At 41.8% G+C, this 18948-nt stretch overlaps 2 protein-coding genes across 5 annotated transcripts in view; one reads left to right on the plus strand and one right to left on the minus strand.

The window, feature by feature from the left end:
• Positions 1–221: 221 nt before the first annotated feature.
• DNAJC28 (DnaJ heat shock protein family (Hsp40) member C28) lies at positions 222–6149 on the minus strand. 4 transcript variants are annotated; one of them, XM_032786413.2, is made up of 2 exons: positions 6072–6149; positions 222–1589 (listed from the first exon to the last, which is right to left on the minus strand). In XM_032786413.2, exon 2 carries the CDS (start codon positions 1552–1554, stop codon positions 415–417), a length of 1140 nt encoding a protein of 379 aa, XP_032642304.1. In that variant the 5' UTR covers positions 1555–1589; positions 6072–6149; the 3' UTR covers positions 222–414. The 4 variants fall into 4 exon arrangements, with proteins under 4 accessions (XP_032642304.1, XP_074929694.1, XP_032642305.1 ...); XM_075073593.1 differs by having other exon boundaries at positions 222–1577; positions 6072–6090; XM_032786414.2 differs by lacking the exon at positions 6072–6149 and adding an exon at positions 5603–5907 and having other exon boundaries at positions 222–1577.
• Positions 6150–14894: 8745 nt separating this feature from the next.
• LOC116828284 (trifunctional purine biosynthetic protein adenosine-3-like) overlaps positions 14895–18948 on the plus strand; it is a 44182-nt gene continuing 40128 nt past the window's right edge. The window contains exons 1-2 of the mRNA XM_075063803.1: positions 14895–15039; positions 17924–18019. Of these exons, the coding sequence (XP_074919904.1) occupies positions 14895–15039; positions 17924–18019 (241 nt within the window). The remainder of the gene's footprint in view (positions 15040–17923; positions 18020–18948) is intronic.

Genomic DNA, 18948 nt, shown 5'->3' on the forward strand with positions numbered 1-18948 from the left:
GTAGAATGGTTCAAAATTAATAGAGCACAGGATAGGAAGTTAGAAAATATAGATTCTGTTCTTGGTTCTGTCACTAACTTGCTGTCATTTCTTTGCACCTCAGTTTCCTAATTTGTAAAGCAAAGATAATGGTACTTTTACAAGGTTTAATTATTTCTGATTTACCCAAGTAAAACACTGGTTCGACAGATGCAGAAGAATAAGCATGACAAAAGCAAAACTGGCTGAGAAAAATGATTTATTCTTAAGCAGCTTTCATATTGACCACTTGGAAAGCAGCTAGGTTAAGCAGCTAGATTCCTTCTAAACATTAAAACAGGTAGGTTTTATATTTTCAGTAAACCTGAAAAATTCTCTCTCAAACGACGAAATGTATTACGAATATTTAATCAAAACTGGTATATCCGTTTTATTTTATTTCAGCATAAGATTTATCCACTTCAAAAAGCTAGATTTAAGCCTAAATATTTTAACTTTTTCCTGTTCATTTTCCTTTGTATCCACATCAGCGGTCTTTGTTTTTTCCATCAGAATCTCATAAGCTGCCTGTGCTCGTGCAATTTCTTTATCTGCATTAAAATGAACCATTTGTCTGTTCAGAATGGGAACAATTAAATTAAAGTCATTAATTCTTTTGTTTAGTTTCTTGATATCTTCTATTAATTGTTCACAAATCTGACTCCATTGTTTCTGTCTACATGGTGTCATTGGCTCTCCAAGTTTATTCCTAGATGCTACTATGTTCCTTCTTAGTTCCTCAATAGTTTCTCGTATTTCTTTCTGCATCAGAATCCATTCTGGTTGGTAACCATTATCTATTAGAATTCTGTTCAGGTTGTGAGTCATAGGATCAATATGTGGACAGTATGAAAATTTCTGCAATGGTTTTCCTTTACCACTGAGGTTATCGAAGTCTCCTTTAGCCATTGATTCCTGGATGAGGTCCTCAACCAAACGGTCAATTGCTTGGGTTATTTTTATCTTCTTACTCTGCCTTATATCTTTGGCTATCATAGCGTTCATAGCATACTGGCTCTCAAGTTTCTGCTTTCGATATTCCATCACCTGCTCAGCTGCACGGTCTACTCTAAACTGCTTGTACTGTCTCTCTCTTTGACTTGGAGTCCCAAAACCAACACCTTCAAAACTTAAATACTGCCTGTGCTGAGGTGCTTTGGATTTGAATTTGGTTTCCTCTTCATCTTCATTTTCACTTGATTTCATTTTCTTGGCCACATCAGAAAGCACAGTTCGGTATGCTGCTTCTATCTGCATAAACGTTGCGGAATCAGCTGTGATGGAACCACTGTCTGGATGATACTGTTTGGCAAGATTTCTAAATGAATTTCTTACATCATCTAGGGAACACCCCTCCTGAAGTTTAAGAAGTCTGTAAGAGTCTTTGATGTTATTTTTAGATTTGTAACTTGACAACATTCTCTGCTCAATTATATAGGGATAAGGAAATGTTTTTACTTTTTTGGGAATCATTGTTGAAAGTACCCAGAGATGACATCCAATTTTTTTTGTCAATATGACACAAAGCCACTTCATATTTCTTCAGATGCTGCTACATCCTAAACAATGACCTGGAAAAAATAAATAAAAAAAACAAAAACAAAAACACTGAACATAAAATGAAACTAACATGTTGAATTTTAAAAGCCAATATTTCTTAAAAACTTCTGACATTAACTAGTTTTCATTTACTTCCAAAGATTATCAAAATACAGATTATTTTTTATGTACAAAGATCTTTATTTTAGAGGCCAACTCTCAGTCACACACTTGCCAAAATATATATAATGTAACAGCAGATTAGCACTGTTTACACGCACAAGAATCCTGTATATACTACAAATGAAAATTCATTTGCAATACAGCTCTTCTAGTATCACAAAAAAGCAGTTCTCTTTTGCAGGGTAAATATCCTAGGCTTTACACAGGGACGAAGTTTTAGCATGTTTCTTAAAACACAGTTACGTCCTCTCTACATTGCAGAGAGCTGTGCCTTACAACTATGTTGAAGACATAATTCTGTAATAACAGAGCCCTGCCAATACAGTTACATTTTAGTCAGGCTCTAAATATAAAGTCCCACCAGCTGGACTCTATATTCACACTTATGAATGCCCCAGGATCTGTTTTCCATTGTGTACTTAAAAGTTTATTGGACCAGACCCTAGTGCATTTTGCAGCATAAGTTAAAGCCATATTCATATTATTCAGTTATTTAGATGGCAAACTGCTGTACCCCAGCAGGATTCAAACATCCGAGATGCCAACCTCTTTTACTCCTGTTAGTAAGATAAAATAAATCTAGAACATTAAGTTTTTAATAAGAATAGAAAAGAGCAATAATGCCTTAACTTTGATTCTGCTGAGAAGACTGCTTGCTGAAAGTGCTGGGATCCCAAAGCAATTTTTTTTCAAACACTTACATAAAAGATGATTTTTCACACAAAAATCAACTATAGAAAGATAGGAAGCAAGCAAAAACTATACACCAAATACACCACTGAAACAACCCATTATTGTTCATGAGAATCATCAGCCTAATTCCATGTACAGTACACTAAGATCATCTTTACTTTCATAGCCACCACACCGTTTGTGTCAGCTTGCATTACAAGATATAAAACTGGACAGGTTGAATCAATTACTGTTACTTAAATTTTATGCAGCTAGCAGGCTATCTATTTGGAAGAACCTTCTGAAAAGAGGCAAGATTAGAAGCACTCAATATTGATCATCTGTCCTGAATGCCTTGTAAAGGTACAACTGCACACATGCAGGATCAAAGAATGGGTTTTTAAACGTAAGATTAGCAGGGGTTTCTTTTATTTTCTAATCACCTTGCCTTGTTTTACTTTCTTATTATAAACACTACCACTGTGAATTCTTATGGCTTTGGTTGTGCAAGAGGTTGGACTAGATCAGTAGTTCTCACACTTTAACAACCTGCAAACCCCTTTCACTAAAATGTCAAGTCTTGCGAACCCGCTCCTAAAAATGAATATTTCCAGGGTTTTTCTCCTTTACCTGAGTATAAATTATAAAAGCAGTGATCTTGGAGGTATAAAATTTGTTTTTATGACATGCACACTATTTATTATTTATCATTACAGTATTTTTATTACATTATGAAAATGGCAACACTCTTCCAAGATCTCAGTTTCGTAGCTTGTATCACTTTGAATAAGCCTATTATAAGACAAGGCTCCTATGTTTCATCATGGAGTATCAGATGTGAAACAGCATGAAGGTATTTAAGATGCCAACTCAAAGAGTTTCTCCTACACAAGCATTCAGGTCTTCAGCAGTCCAGGCAAACAACCCATGCTACAACAAAGCTTAAACTTGTTCTTCATAATAATTTAAAAAACAATACTAGCTGCCTATTTAATTTTAAAAACAGCAGAAAATATCCACCTCCCTTTCCATCTCTTATACGGAGTCTTGAAGTGTCAATCTCCTCCCTGTGATAGATATGCTTGCTTTGATCTGCTTAGCTCTGGGAAGTCCAGGGGCTCTGAGCTGCTGGCCCTGTGCTGCCTGGGGTCCCTAGGGACAGCTCTGTCCACCATTATGGAATTTTTCCTCCAAACAAACTCTGTAACATTTTGCAAACCCCAGTTTGGGAACCACTGGACTAGATGATGATTATAGTCTCTTGTTGCCTTAAAAAAAGAATACAAATGTGTTAAATAAGATCAATAGACCACCTCTTAGAACTGAGTGCATTAGTCAGAGGATGAATCCTCTACAACTCTGTGTAACTGTTTTTCATATACTCATGCTTACTCAAAATAGTGTGTTGAAAGTTTTTATGCCCATTAGCCACTTTGAGTTGCTGTCAAATTAAGATTAGGCTCAGAATTAAACCTGCTTTATAATTACAATCTGGTTGGGAAAAAAATTTAGATTCTAAGTATTGTATTACTTAAAAGTACTTGTACAATCCACTACTCTTGTTACTATTGTTTAAATCTACCTATTTACCTACATGCCTTCAGCTTCCATCCAGCACACATCACACGCCCTAAAATACAACTGAATTTGCTCCAATTCCTCAGACAGAGACAAACATCTACAAGATCTTTATCAAGCATTCTTAAAACTACAATACCCACCTGGGGAAGTTAGGAAACAGACTGACAGAGCGAGATGGGTACCCAGAAATCACCTACTACAGGACAGGCCCAGCAAGGAAAATAACAGAACACCACTGGCCATCACGTACAGCCCCCAGCTAAAACCTCTCCAGCACATTATCAACAATCTATCCTGAAAAACGATCCCTCACTCTCATAGACCTTGGGAGGCAGGCCAGTCCTCGCTTACAGACAACCCCCCCCAACCTGAAGCAAATACTCACCAGCAACTACACACACCACAGAAACACCAACCCAGGAACCAATCCCTGTAGCAAACCTCATTGCCTACTCTGTCCCCATATCTACTCTAGCAACACCATCATAGGACCCAACCACATCAGCCACACCATCAAGGGCTCATTCACCTGCACCTCTACTAATGTTATGTATGCCAACATGTGTCAGCCATGCCCCTCTGTCATGTACATTGGCCAAACCAGATAGTCCCTACGTAAAAGAATAAATGGACACAAATCGGACATCAGGCGAACACTTCAATCTCCCTGGACATTCTATAACCGATTTTAAAACTATCCTTGAACAAAAAACTTCAGAAATAGACTTCAAATAGAAACAGCAGAACTAAAATTCATTTGCAAATTTAACATCATTAATTTGGGCTTGAATTGGGACTGGGAGTGGCTAGCTCACTACAAAAACAGCTTTGCTTCTCCTGGAATTGACACCTCCTCATCTATTATTGGGAGCGGACTACATCCACCCTGATCGAATTGGCCCTGTCAACACTGGTTCTCCACTTGTGAGGTACTCTCTGCTCTTCATGTGTCATTATATAATGTCTGCATCTATTACTTTCACTCCATGCATCTGATGAAGTGAAGTTTTTTACCCACAAAAGCTTATGCCCAAATAAATGTGTTAGTCTTTAAGTTGCCACCAGACTCCTTGCTGTTTTTATAAATCTAAAAGTAATATTTGATTGTTGATCATTTTAAATAAAAGCTGCTACAATTATGTATAATATTATATACAGCGGTGGGTGGTGCTTTATACAGGATAGTTATGTAAGATCTATGCAAAATCGTATTTTGTACTATCATGCGCTACAGGCATCTGTGAGAAAAATTAAATCAACACTTCCATCTGCAAACACTCAGGGCAGGTCTACACTTCAAACTCTGCAGCTGCACAAATGCACCTGTGCCACTGAACATTTAAGTGAAGATGCTCCTGTGCCATTGGGAGAGCTTCTCCTGTCGGCATAGTTATCCACCTCCCCCAGAGGCAGTATAACTGCATCAATGGGAGAGCTGCTTCTGTCATCATAGTGCTGCCTACACCTGGGGATAGGTCAGTATAAGTACATTGCCCAAGGATGTGGACTTTTCACACCCAAGTGACATAGTTAATACACCAATATAGATCTGTAGCGTAGACCTGGCCTCACTCTGCTCACAGCAGTAAAAGGGTTACTCTAGACTCACCATTTATGGTAAAACTTGATTATCCAGCTCAAGCGCTACCTTTCCCCCAGATCAAGCAATGCCTTCCCAGCAGGGAATGCCAGCTGTGCAATAGTGTGGCGAGAACCCTAGAGACCGGTGACTCTGGCTCACCGCACTACAGTGACAGATTAACAGCTCCGCGTGAGAGCAAACACGCTGCACAGGCCGCGGCCAGACGGGCTCAGACGCCAGGGTGACGAGCCACTTCCGCGGCTGTGTAGCCCCAACCAAGAGGCCGCCTGTGGGTGGCGCTGCCACTAACCGGCATTACCCCGCTCAGGGGGCGGCGGGGAAGAGGACTGATAGCCACCCCCCCAGCCAAGGCCTGGGCACAGCCCCCTGGGGTCACTCCCCCCGTCCCCGGGGCCGGGCCCTGCAGCGCCCCTTGCCCCTCCCCTACTGCCCCCGCCAGTCAACGCCGCGGATGCCAGACCCCACCACGCCTCACCTGGCCCCCTCCCGCCCCCGTGCTTGGCGCATGCGTAGGGGAGCGGAAAAGCACGCGCACGTTGAGGGGCGGTGTCTGGAAGGGCAGCTCCTTTCACCCCGCGCTCAGGGACGGCTCCTAGCAACTCTCTCAGGCGGAGCGGCCCCGCCCCCTCCCATTCCAACGTGCCGCCTGGGATTGTGGGCTATGTAATCCCGAGCATAGACAGAGACCTCTCGCGTGACCCCGATCGCTTCTGCGTCCGCCTGACACGTGACAGGGTGTGGGTGTGTTGTGACGCGCGGCCTGCGAGAGAGAATTCACAGGGGCTGGGTGGGTGCCACGTGGGCCGGAGACCCCAGTGGGAGGGGCTGGGGAGAGGGGCTCTGAAGGCTGTTCGGATACAGCAACAAACAATAAATTCCCCCGCCCCCCCCGTGCATCTGTAATGTACTTCCAGCCCCCAGACAGTGTTTAAAGTGTCCCCCTCAGCAGCCCGAAACGCCTGCAACTTACTTGAAAAGCCATGTCGTTGGGACCTAAATGCCCTATGCAGTTCCCTGGGATTCAGAACAAAACTGTCACGGCCAGCCAGCTGTTAATTTATCATGGTTAGAAACATGGTAACTTGGAATGAACTGGGCATTCCTTATCCTGAGACAGGTGCTGGGTGACTGAACTCTCAGTGATGTCCATGAATGCTTCAGGCCTAGGTGATACCCTCAGTCTATCTCTTTGCTCGCTAACAAATGAACTCTGCCTCATAGATGCTGAACTTTCATATCTTTTAGGCAGTATAGTTATGAAGTCTGGTTTGTGCAGCAGTAGTTGCACTGAAGCATAATATTTTTTGTGGGGTAGCGGTTTCAGTTTATTTGTGTGTGTAATATTGGTTTCAAGATAATGTGTGCCAAACTCAGAAGTGATGTACATGGGGGTACAGCCGAGCTCTAAGATACAACTGTATTTGCTACGATCCCTCAGACAGAGACAAACACAAGATCTCTATCAAGAGTTCTAAAAATTACAATATCCATTTGGTGAAGTGAAGAAACAGATTGACAGAGCCAGAAAAGTACCCAGAAGTCACCTACTACAGGACAGGCCCTACAAAGAAAGTAACAGAACTCCACTAGTCGTCATCTACAGCCCCCAACTAAAATCTCTCCAGCACATCATCAGGGATCTATAACCTGTCCTGAAGGATGATCCATCACTCTCACAGACCTTGGGAGACAGGCCAGTCGTCCCTTACAGACAGCCCCCCAACTAAGGTGACCAGACAGCAAGTGTGAAAAATCAGGATGGGGTGGGGGGTAATAGGTGTCTATATAAGACAAAGCCCTAAATATTGGGACTATCCTTATAAAATCGGGACATTTGGTCACCCTACCCCCAACCTGAAGCAAATACTCACCAGCAACTACACCACACAACAAAAACACCAATTCAGGAACCAAACCCTGCAACAAACCCGGGTGCCAACTCTGTTCACATATCTATTCAAGGGACACCATCATAGGACCTATTCAATCAATCACACCATCAGGGGCTTGTTCACCCGCACATCTACCAATGTGATAAATGCCATCATGTGCCAGCAATGTCCCTCTTCCATATACATTGGCCAAACCGGACAGTCCCTACATAAAAGAATAAATAGACACATATCTGACATCAGGAATTATAACATTCAAAAACCAGTAGGAGAACACTTCAATCTCCCTGGTCACTCAATAACAGACCTAAACATGGTAATTCTTCAACAACAAAAATTCAAAAACACTCCAGTGTGAAACTGTAGAACTGGAATTAATTTGCAAACTTGACACCATCAAATTAGGCCTGAATACAGATTGGGAGTGGTTGGGTCATTACAAAACCTAAACCTAATTTCCCCCTACTGTTACTCACACCTTCTTGTCAACTGTTTGAAATGGGCCACTCTCATTACCACTACAAAAGTTATTTTTCCTCCCTTAGTATCCTACTGTTAATTGAATTGTCTCATTAGACTGATCTCACACTTGGTAAGGCAACTCCCATCATTTCATGTATTTATACGTGCTCCTGTATTTTCCACTCCATGCATCTGATGAAGTGGGTTCCAGCCCACGAAAGCTTGTGCCCAAATAAATTTGTTAGTCTCTAAGGTACCACAAGGACTTCTCCTTTTTATTACTTGGTGGTGTATCATGTTTGTAAATGGGCATCAGCTGCTGTATCAGATTGTAAATTACATTTCAGTGCTGCTATGTCTTGTGATTTTATTGCAAGGTTTTCAATATTTGATGTTTTTCTTAAATGGCTCACTTATTGACGTCAGCTGATTACATGACACTCTCAGCTTTTATTTAAAAAAATTAAGTGTTTAGCTCTAATGGTTGCAGAGAAATGCTTGAAAAAGTGAACTAACTGCACCTCTAACGGCTCAGAACCCAGAAGGCAAATAACTCCACCCCAAAAAAATTCTCTATTTTTTTTAATTTTCATGATTTTTAAGCCAATCCCATGGGATTTGTTGAGCCCAATTCATGATTTTGAATGCTAGGGGTAAGCAATATTGTACACCCAGTCAGTGAAATGACAGCAACACTGAAGCAAGAAAAGCCACTAACACATAGGCGCCGACTCCATGGATGCTCTGGGGCTAGAGCACCCATAGGGAAAAATTAGTATGTACTATGCACCTACTGGCAGCCAAGCTCCCCGCCCCACCTCTCCTCACCTCATGTCACCTCCTCCTCTGCCTCCTCCCCTGAGCGTGACAAGTCCCCGCTCCTCCACCTACCTACCAGCACTTGCTGCTGCCAAACAGCTGTAGCAAGCTCTGGGAGGAGTGGGAAGGAGCGGGAACGTGGCACGCTTAGGGGAAGAGGCACGCTTAGGGGAAGAGGCAGAGATTTGGGGAAGGAGTTGGAATGGGGGCAGGAGGATGTGAGGCCTGGGGCAGAGGGGGTCAAGCACCCACCAGTGCCAGTAGAAGTCAGCACCTATGCACCTACACAAGTGTGTAAAAGGATGCCTGTTTTATCTTTCTTTACACACTTGATAGAATGTACCTCATGTGTCCACACCATACATACTACTGTAATAATCTTTGTACAAAGTATGCCTTGTGAGTTATTTGAAAACTCATAATTTTCTGGTCATTATTGTCCTGATAAAATGTGTGTGGCAACGTCATATGTGAAGTTATAATATTCCACTTATGATGTTATTAACACATATTCCAAACTGCAGTTGGCAGACAGGTCTGTCTCAAAGGAAAGTGTGCTCTGCTTAATTTGTGTTTAAGCAATAAACAGAGTCATCAAGCAGGTAGGGAAACAAAGTATCCTCAATTAGGTGAGGAAAAAGCAGCAGGGAATATCCTTCCATATAGACTCTCTTGTCTCCTGAATGTCATCTGGAGATGCATTCACAGCACCTGAAGGACAAAGAAAGCAGTGCTGAACTGGTGGAATGGGCCTGACCTAAGAAGTTTGGTCAGTAAGACTGCTGAAAGTATATGGTGAGACATTACTTTGCTTGATTCTGATATAGTTTAAATCAAGCAACATCAGAGTTGTAACTTCATTTTCTTGTAACCATTTCTGACTTATGCCTCATTACTTGTACATCATTTAAAATTTCCCTTTGTAGTGAATAAACTTACTTTATTGTTTTATCTATGCCAGTGTGTTTAAACTGAAGTGTCTGGGAAACTCCATTTGGGATGGCAGGTTCTGTGCAAATTATTCATTTTAAAGCAATAACAGACTTTTATATAAACTTGTATTGTCCAAGAGAGGGGTGGGTATTACAGGACATACATTTCTGGGGGGAAATCTAATACTGGGGTGTGTCGGGGTCACCTGCAGTATAACTAAGGGTAGTAAGAGCCCAGGTGTGGATGGCTGCAGCACACACACAGATGTAGCTTGGAATGACTTTTATGCTGGAGGCTACAGAAGCAAAGCATTGTAAAAGGTACCCCAGGTTAGAGGGCAGGAGGAATACAGCAACTCATTAGTCTGGATTGTATCCTGATATGTTGCTTTTCCCCTTGCTTTTTTACCACTTTGTTCTTTGGAGTAAATTACACCAATTTATGTTGCTTATACTGTTTTATGAATATGCAATTTATACCGCCACTTACATCCCCTCTGAATCTGGCCCTGTGTAGTCAGTTTGTTCTCCTTTTGTTGGATATATATATGAAAACTGCAGCAAACCAAAACATTTACATGAAGTGGAAATGATGCCATGGAAGAAATGTTTTTGTTTGGGTGTTAGACATTTCAACAGTTTGTGTCTATTATTGTTCTCTCTGTTTATTATTGTATGTCTGTCTGTCTCTTTCTTACCCTACCTAAGAAAATGACTTAAGTCAGATGATTGCAGTATGTTGTGGGCAGTTAGAATGAATGCAAATTTTCAGTATCTCCCTCTTATGTGATTGGGTAGAAGAAGACAGGGTTTCAGAATTGTGAGGATCCTTGTTGTGATCTACACTGCAGGATCCCTGTGAATGTAAGAAGAAATGACTTAAATATCTACAGACCAAATTGTGCCTCAGCAGTTGTATGCTTGTTTGATCAGACTCCAACTACATAATCTCCCTCTGTTTGTCATTCCCTAGAAGAAAGCAAAAGAGACGGGTGACTTGATAGGTGATGTTTAAGCTTATTGTAACGTGCATGGCTTTTTTTCACTGTGATGCTAAAATCTGGCATCTGTCCATCAATATGTAAGGAATTGGAAGGTCTGCATGTGTGGGATTATCCTGTTGTTTATTAATGTAAATGTATTTATTTTAATGATGTGAGAGGAATGTATTGCATTTTATAAACACAAACTTTTATTTCTCACTGCTTCAGTGTGTGCTTGCTTTTAAGAAGTTCACACACAGGTCTTGCTCAGTGATATATCAGCACGTTTTGATTTATTTTTCTGTAAACAATTGTAGTATTGGAAACATGGTGTTAGTCACATCTCTTAATGCACTATTGGAAGCTGTTCAAATACTATGGCGGTGAGGATGGTATAAGAACCTATAAGGAATGGAATAGAACATATTACTTATTGTGCACCTATCTCCAACACTGAATATACCTCATTTTATTTTCCACAAGGTTAAAAGATTCCATGTCCTAATTCAGGATTAAAGGAAAAACACTTAAGTTTAATATGTGATAGATATTAAAGTAGATTTTAAACTAATCAAAATGTGTATTGATATTACTGATTTTGAGATAGTGGGGAGTTACATATTCACATCCAGGAATGACTCTTCAATATTAATTTAAAGAATCTCTCCCATCCTCTGACATCAGAAAAGAACAGTTTTTAACTTCTGTACTGTTACCAAAGATGTTTGTTTTATTGTTATAGAAAGTTGCCTTGAGATTCATTACTTGAAAAGGGCCATACATGTGCCGTTAAATGACACAGACTGATGAGTACATTGACCAATGTCTCAGTTTCAGAAATTATAATCTTTGTTTTTATAGGAAATGAGGAATATAGAGTTTGTGTTTATTACCAGGAAAAATACAGAACTGATTGGTGGAGAAGTAATGCCATATTATTTGTTAGTCTCCTGTGAGAAAGCCAAAGAATGAAGATTAGCAAATGTTACATAGGTTTGGGGCGGGCATCCTGTTTTTTAAAGAAGTGAGTCACCTGCATTCCAGCAGGAGTTAAAGTAAGGAGGAGTACAGCTCATGCTCTTCTGCTAAAAGGAGAATGGAGCACATGCCCTCCTTCTTGTCCTTCTCCGTGGCTTGGAGAGCTTAGCTTAGCTCCCCAAGAGCTTGTCGTCCTTGGCTATGAGATCAGCTCTCATCACACAGAAAAATTTGAACTGGGAGCAGGAGGAAGTGGTTGTCTCTGGCTGGAGAGTTTCTGGAATCCTTAGATGGAGCAATAGTGCCTGATGTGGCAAGTAGAGGTCTCTCAGCTGCGAGTCCCCATCATATCTGCTCTAAAGTAAGTTCTGTTCTTCCACCAGCTCCCTTTCCTGCCAAGATGCCTTTAAGTTGACTGCAAGAAGGGGGGAAGAGAGAGGAAAGCCCCCTCCTTTTTTTTCTTCTGTATGATAGAAAAAGAAAACGTATTTTTTTAAGCATGAAGGGGTTTCTGCTTGTGTGTGTTTTCTCTGCTCCCCACCTTCCATTAGAAATTTAGATCGATTCTACCTTGAAAGACTCTACTGAACTAGTGGAATTATGATGGGTCAAGAAAAGGTTGAAAACTGAATAATTGTGAGGGGAGAGGATTTAATTCAATTTTATAAAAACTTTTTTAGTTAACACCTATTTAATTCCAGAGTGTAATGAGCATTTGGGATAAATGTTGTTTTTGTTAAAATGTCATCAAATTCAACCTTTTGTTTATTGAGAGCTCTCTCATCCTTTCATCAGTACTATTAAACACACACCCCAGGAAAGTCTTCCAGCAACAACAGGGAAGATCAGACTTAACATTTCTGAAATAGCTAAGACAAAAGGCAGGGGAGGGAGGGGCAGGAAAAATAAAACTTCATAAAGAAGCAAAAAAGGGAAGAACCCAACTTCTAAAAAAATTAGCACAAGGTAAACTTTATTTCAAGGTAATCTAATGTACGTATTTAGTGTGTCTAATGTATAGTACCCTTACTCTGAAAAAAAAATGGAAAAGATTTATTATATAAATAATCCTTTTCCCTGTAGATGCAGGATAAAGTCCCGTAAAAGAGTGTATATAAAACTTCTTTAAGTGGACATTATACTTGATCAGCTCCATGATTTTGAAAATGTATATAATCAATAATTATCTTATCGATATTGGTGCCATCTCTGCTAGGAACCAAAATCTCTTTCCTCAAATGTTACAGTTTACTAAAATCTATTCTTAAACATAATGCTTTTGTATTTAAATATTGTCTCTGATTTTGTTTGTAAGCTATACAGTAAGCTCCCCACAGATCATCTGTTCCTGAGAAAGAGCAATGTTGTGTTGGTTGGAAAGCTGACATTTTTATGGTGTTCTTAATTTATTATGTATTTCGTGACTATGGATTGGTTAATGTCAATAGCATCTATCTTAAAGGTCATATTCTGGGATTGGTTTTGTTCATGACATTTATATGTGCCCATTTTAATTTCATATTGGAAAAATTAAACCAGCAGATGTAAAATACATTGCATATTATAGTGTTTCTGAAATACATCAAAACACATCTGCCAAGAAATACTATTGAGATAATAATTTTAAATGTCAGTGTACAGTAACTCCTCACTTAACGTTGTATGTTCCTGAAAAATGTGACTTTAACTGAAACAATGTTAAGCAAATCCAATTTCTCCATAAGAATGAATATAAATGGGGGGGTTAGGTTCCAGGGAAATTTTTTTTTGCCAGACAGTACAGTACAGTTGGGAGGTGCCCTGCCTTACCCCACACAGGCACAGCCCACTGGCACTGGAGACAATGAGGCAGGCAAGGAGGCTGAAGGCACTGTAGGCTAGGAGAAACACGGTGCGCAGTGGCAGCTTCCCCTACTCTGCAAGCACCAACGGCAGGGGGCTCAACCCTTAGCCCACCCACTCCATCCCTTCCCTCAAGCCCCCACCCTTAACCCATCTCTTCTTCCCCCCCTCCTCACCCCTTACTCCGCATGCCACATCCTTGCTCCTTCCCCCTCCCTCCCCTGCCTCCTGCCCATGGCAATCAGCTGGTTTGCGGTGTTTGGGAGGCAGGGGAGGGAGAGGGAGCCTGCGCACTGAGTCCTCACTCCTCCCCCTCCCTCCTGCCCCATGAACATCACAAGCCAGCTGATTGTTGTGGGCAGGAGGCGGGGGGAGGAGGGGGAAGGCACTGATCTGCAGGGTCTGCTGGTGGCCGGGAGGCACTGTGGGGGGGCATAGGGGAGTTGATGGGGGGCTGCCAGCTGTGGACAAAGCCGGCAGCCAAACAACATTATAGAGAAACATTGCACAACTTTAAATAGAGCATGTTCTGTAATTGAGCAGGGACATAAGATTGAAAAAAAGTTAAGCAAGAGGACATTAAATGGGGAGTTACTGTACTGGGGGAACAGCAGGTGTATTCAGCACATTATTCTATCTTAGCAGTATTCTCACTGATTTTTATAGCTTGACAATTGCTGTTTTTAAAAAATTACATATTTTAGAGCTCATTAAAGTTTCTGGATTGACATCCTCCATATTGAAGACTACCTTAAAGGTAAGTTTAAAACAGCATTTATATAAGTTTTCCCACACTGCCAACATGCCTCAGTACTTCTGTGGAGGAACTAGACCTTGATGGGTAGTTCAGTCTCTACACCAGGGAGCGGCAGCCTTTGGCACGCGGCCCACCAGGGTGAGCACCCTGGGGGGCGGGGCCAATTTGTTTACCTGTCGCGTCTGCAGATTCGGCCGATCACGGCTCCCACTGGCCATGGTTCGCCGCTTCAGGCCAATGGGGGCTGCAGGAAGCAGCATGAGGCAGGATCGGCCGAACCTGTGGACGTGGCATGTAAACAAACTGGCCCAACCTGCCAGGGGGTTTGTCAAAGGTTACCAATCCCTGTTCTACACGTTGGCCTGTATACTTAAGGGATTAAATCTTGACCCCATTTAAGTCAATGGTAAAACTTCCACTGACTTCAGTTGGTCCATGATATCACCCAGAAGGCCAACACTGTTGCCAATCAATACTATGTGTAATGCTGTATTTTTGTCACCTGAATACCTATATACTGGAAACTAGACTGAGGCTACCAGTTATGAGTGGCTGTTAGAGACATAATTCATATGTTTTGTTTTTTCCCATAGGACTCTGAAATAAGTACAGTGATTGGCTTTTCACAGTCTGATGGCTGATCGAGTGCTTGTGATTGGCAGTGGAGGCAGAGAGCATGCTCTGGCCTGGAAATTGGCACAATCTCCACATGTAAAACAAGTGCTAGTTGCTCCAGGAAATGCAGGAACAGCCAATAATGGAAAGATTTCAAATTCAGGTAATAGAAAGCAAATAAATGATATTTCAAGCTGTGCACATATATAGATGTTCAATATTATATGTTAAATCAATAGAAATTAACAGTGTCTTATTCTTTTCCACAAAAGATACCACAAATTATACCACATGTAAATAATTTTTGCTGTTTTTTCTTTTTTGAATTGTCAGATTATTTTATAAAACACTCCTGGGGGCATTCTGCGTATGCACAGCATTTATGTCCCCCGCAGATTTCTTTGCTTCCCCACAGAACAATGACTTTCTGACAGGGAAGCAAAGGGAAGCCACAGTGGTCATGCAACCCTGCCCAGCAGTATGTTTCAGGTACCTAGGGCAGTTGACAGAGACATAAATCACTGTGGGGCAGGAGACGGGACTGGGGAAGACCTGGCTGGTGGCTCCCATCCTGTGCTGGACTCAGCTGTTAGTCACAGCTGGGCTGGAGAGGATGGGACTTCCTCTTCCCCTGTATGGCATCTGGGGCTGGGTCAGACCCCGCCCCCAGATTTCTCCCCTGGTTGCAGAAAATTCTGCTAAAACTCCTGCCCACCCCCCTCCACTTCCTGCACTCATCATTCCTCAGCTGCAGGGGGAGGGATTCCTGCAAAGAGAGCTGCTCCCCCATCCACCCAACCCCTGTGCATCCAAATCCCCTCATACCCAAACCCTCCTGCTGAGCCTCACCTCCTCACATTCAGTACCCCCGAATAAGCCCTACTCCCCATGAACCTGGACCATCCCGACAAGCCACCAGCACTCGGATCCCTACTCCACCGAGCCCCAACTCACTGCACCTGGATCCCTACCCCATTGAGTCCCACTCCTCCAGCATCTGAACCCCCCACCGAGCTCTGTCCCCCTCCACACACACCTGAATCTCCCCCACTGATCCCAAACCACCTTTCACCTGCACACCCCGCAGAGACCCATTAATGTTTCATCCAGAACCCCCAACAAGTCCCTGTGCATCCAGATCCCCCCCAACCGGATCCCCCACTGAGCCGTCCACACCCAGATTGCCCCACACAGAACCCTCTTAACCTTAAGCCCCTCCATACTTGGATCTTGCCTTGCTGAGCCTGCCTGCCCACATAGGGACCCTGAGGTGTTTCTGGGGCAAGCATGGTCCTTGCGCTGTGTCAGGGTTGGGTGCAGCCTCACCACTGAGTCCATGTCCTGGGGGGGAAGCTGCAGAGTGATTTCCCATCTCTGTGCAGCCAGTGGCCTGTGCTTCCCAGTGCCATGCTGGAGCCTCCACATTTACTTTACAAATAAAATTTGCAGAATTTTAAAATATCGTATACAGAATTTTAAATATTTGGTGCACAATTTTTACTTTTTGGTGCAGAATGCCCTCAGGAATAAACCCTGTATCACATGTGTTTTGATATAGTGTCAGGAATTAAAGTAAACAACACATGAGACTTGAGGACAGCTGGGTCTAAATGGATACTCACCACTCCCAAAAACAAGTACAGAGGTCCAAAAATTAATAGAGTGAAACTGATAAATCTATCAAATTCACAATGTATTTTAGGTTCTACTTTCTTCAGTGGTAAAAGATTTACTTCACTGTCACTGAATCTGATCAGTATGTGTTTTAATGCTTGATTATGTGAGAATAGTTTCTCTTGCCATTGTTCCTAAAGTACAGATCAATGAGAATCTTTCTGCTGATTTCAGTGGTCACTGGATCAGGCTCATGATTTACTCCTGGGGGAATTCTGCACCAAAAAAGTAAAAGTTCTGCACACAATATTTGAAAATTCTGCATATTTTATTTGTCAAAATAACACAATATAATCATGCCAATTAAAATTATTTTGGTAATTTTTTCAAAATATCTGTCAGCAAGTATGTCTAACAATCCAGACAAAAAAAAAAGATTCTGTTTTGTTTTGGGTTTGTTTTTTTGACAAATAGATTCCTCACAAGGCATATTAATACAGAACTTTGTGTAATTCATTTAAATGACAATACAGAATTGTATTTCCTGCACCTATCAGAAGCAGTGCAAAGACTTGGGGGAGTCAGGGGTATTGGGGGAGCAGAGGGAGAGGGAAGGAGCATAGCGGTGTGGGTGGAAGGTTTTGCTTTGAGGGGGGGATTGTTAGGGTGTTGGGAAGCTGCCCCCATGCAGATCCTGGCTGACCCCAAGCCTCTCCCATTCAGTCAGGCACATCTACCCCTGTCCCCACACCCCTCATCTCCATGGGTCTCTGCAGCTCCTCTCCACCGTCCCCAGGCTCAACATTGTCACCCACTAGTTCCTGAGCCCATGGTCCAGTCTGTTCTCCCGAGTAGCCATTCTGAACTGCAGGCTGTGCCCCCTCCACCCCCACAGCCCTGTGTGCCCCACTGTGTCCTAACCTGGCTCTGCGTACAGGGTGCTGTGATGAACTTTTACTCCTGGGGAAATTCTACAGCACTGGGTAAAGAATTTTGCATTTTCCTGCATGAAATACATTTTGCCTAAGAAGTGCTGCAGTTCCATCTTCTGCCCATCAGAGGCAGCTCTGGTGCTAGGACACCTTTCTATTTTTAAAATGGGCTAGTCCATTTGTATAAACATGTTTTTAAAGTGTTTACTTGGGCTACCCAAAATAAACATAGCGTAATTAATATTTAATGACTGTATATTTATCAGATATTGTGCATAACCTTCAGTTACCTATTCTGGACTCTGTTTATAGTTCTGTTTCAGTTTTGATAATGTCTGTAAGGGCTTAACACCCTTTAAGTCAGCTCTCCTTTTGCCTATAATATCCTATTCCAACACTGTATTGTCACTGTTTGGGCGTGGAATTATAACCCCCTGTCTTTGATTCAGTATACAAGTGTTTTATACTTGTAACTTAATTATATATCTTTATTCTTTTTAGCTGTGTTAGTCAGCAATCATACTATCCTTGCCCAGTTCTGCAAAGACCATAACATTGGACTTGTGGTAGTTGGACCAGAGGCTCTCTTGGGAGCTGGTAAGGTTAGAATAAATTCTCTTGTTAGAAAAAGCCAAATGCCTTGAATTTATCTTAAAAGAAAAATAATTGTATTGAAGTTTTAAACTGTATTCTACCTTAATTTAACTGAACTGTAAGAATATTCTAGGTTTTTCTCTATACTGTACATATAAGATTATTTTATGTCTAATTTTTGCTTCATTGCTGTGCACATGTTAGACATCATGTGGGAAATGTAAAGTAACTGGATGGTCTCACTACAAGGCTTTGTAAAATAAGATTAAAGGTCTCTTGAAACCAAATGATGAAACAGGTAGCTTAATCCATTTGTAAAATAACACTTTGAGCATTAAGCTGTTCACTATAGCAAAGGACATGGCAGGCTGCTTGGATGGTGCTTTAGGAGGTACTTAAGAACATAAGGACGGCCCTACTGGGTCAGACCAATGGTCCATCTAGCCCAGTGTCCTGTCTTCTGACAGGGGCCAATGTCAGGTGCTTCAGAGGGAATGAACAGAACAGGTAATTAACAAGTGATCCATCTCCTGTCTCCCATTCCCAGCTTCTGGCTAACAGGGGTAAGGACACCATCCCTTCCCATCCTGGCTAATAGCCTTTGATGGAATCTATTCTCCATGAATGTATCTAGCTCTTTTTTGCCTCTATACAAAATGACATCTTGAATTTTGAATGCAGATCTGGTTGCTCCATCTCAAAAAGGATGTATTGGAATTGGAGAAAGTACAGAAAAGGGCAACAAAAATGATTAGGGACTTTTCAGCTTGGCAAAGAGATTGCTAAGGGGGTATATGATAGAAATCTATAAAGTCATGACTGGTGTGGAGAAAGTAAATAAGGAAGTGTTATTTACTCCTCATAACAGATGAACTAGGGGGCACCAAATGAATGTAGGCTTCCATGCTAACAGCACCCTGAAAATTTTCAAA

Source organism: Chelonoidis abingdonii, chromosome 1 (genome assembly GCF_003597395.2).
Source record: "Chelonoidis abingdonii isolate Lonesome George chromosome 1, CheloAbing_2.0, whole genome shotgun sequence".
Classification (NCBI taxonomy): Eukaryota; Metazoa; Chordata; order Testudines; family Testudinidae; genus Chelonoidis; species Chelonoidis abingdonii.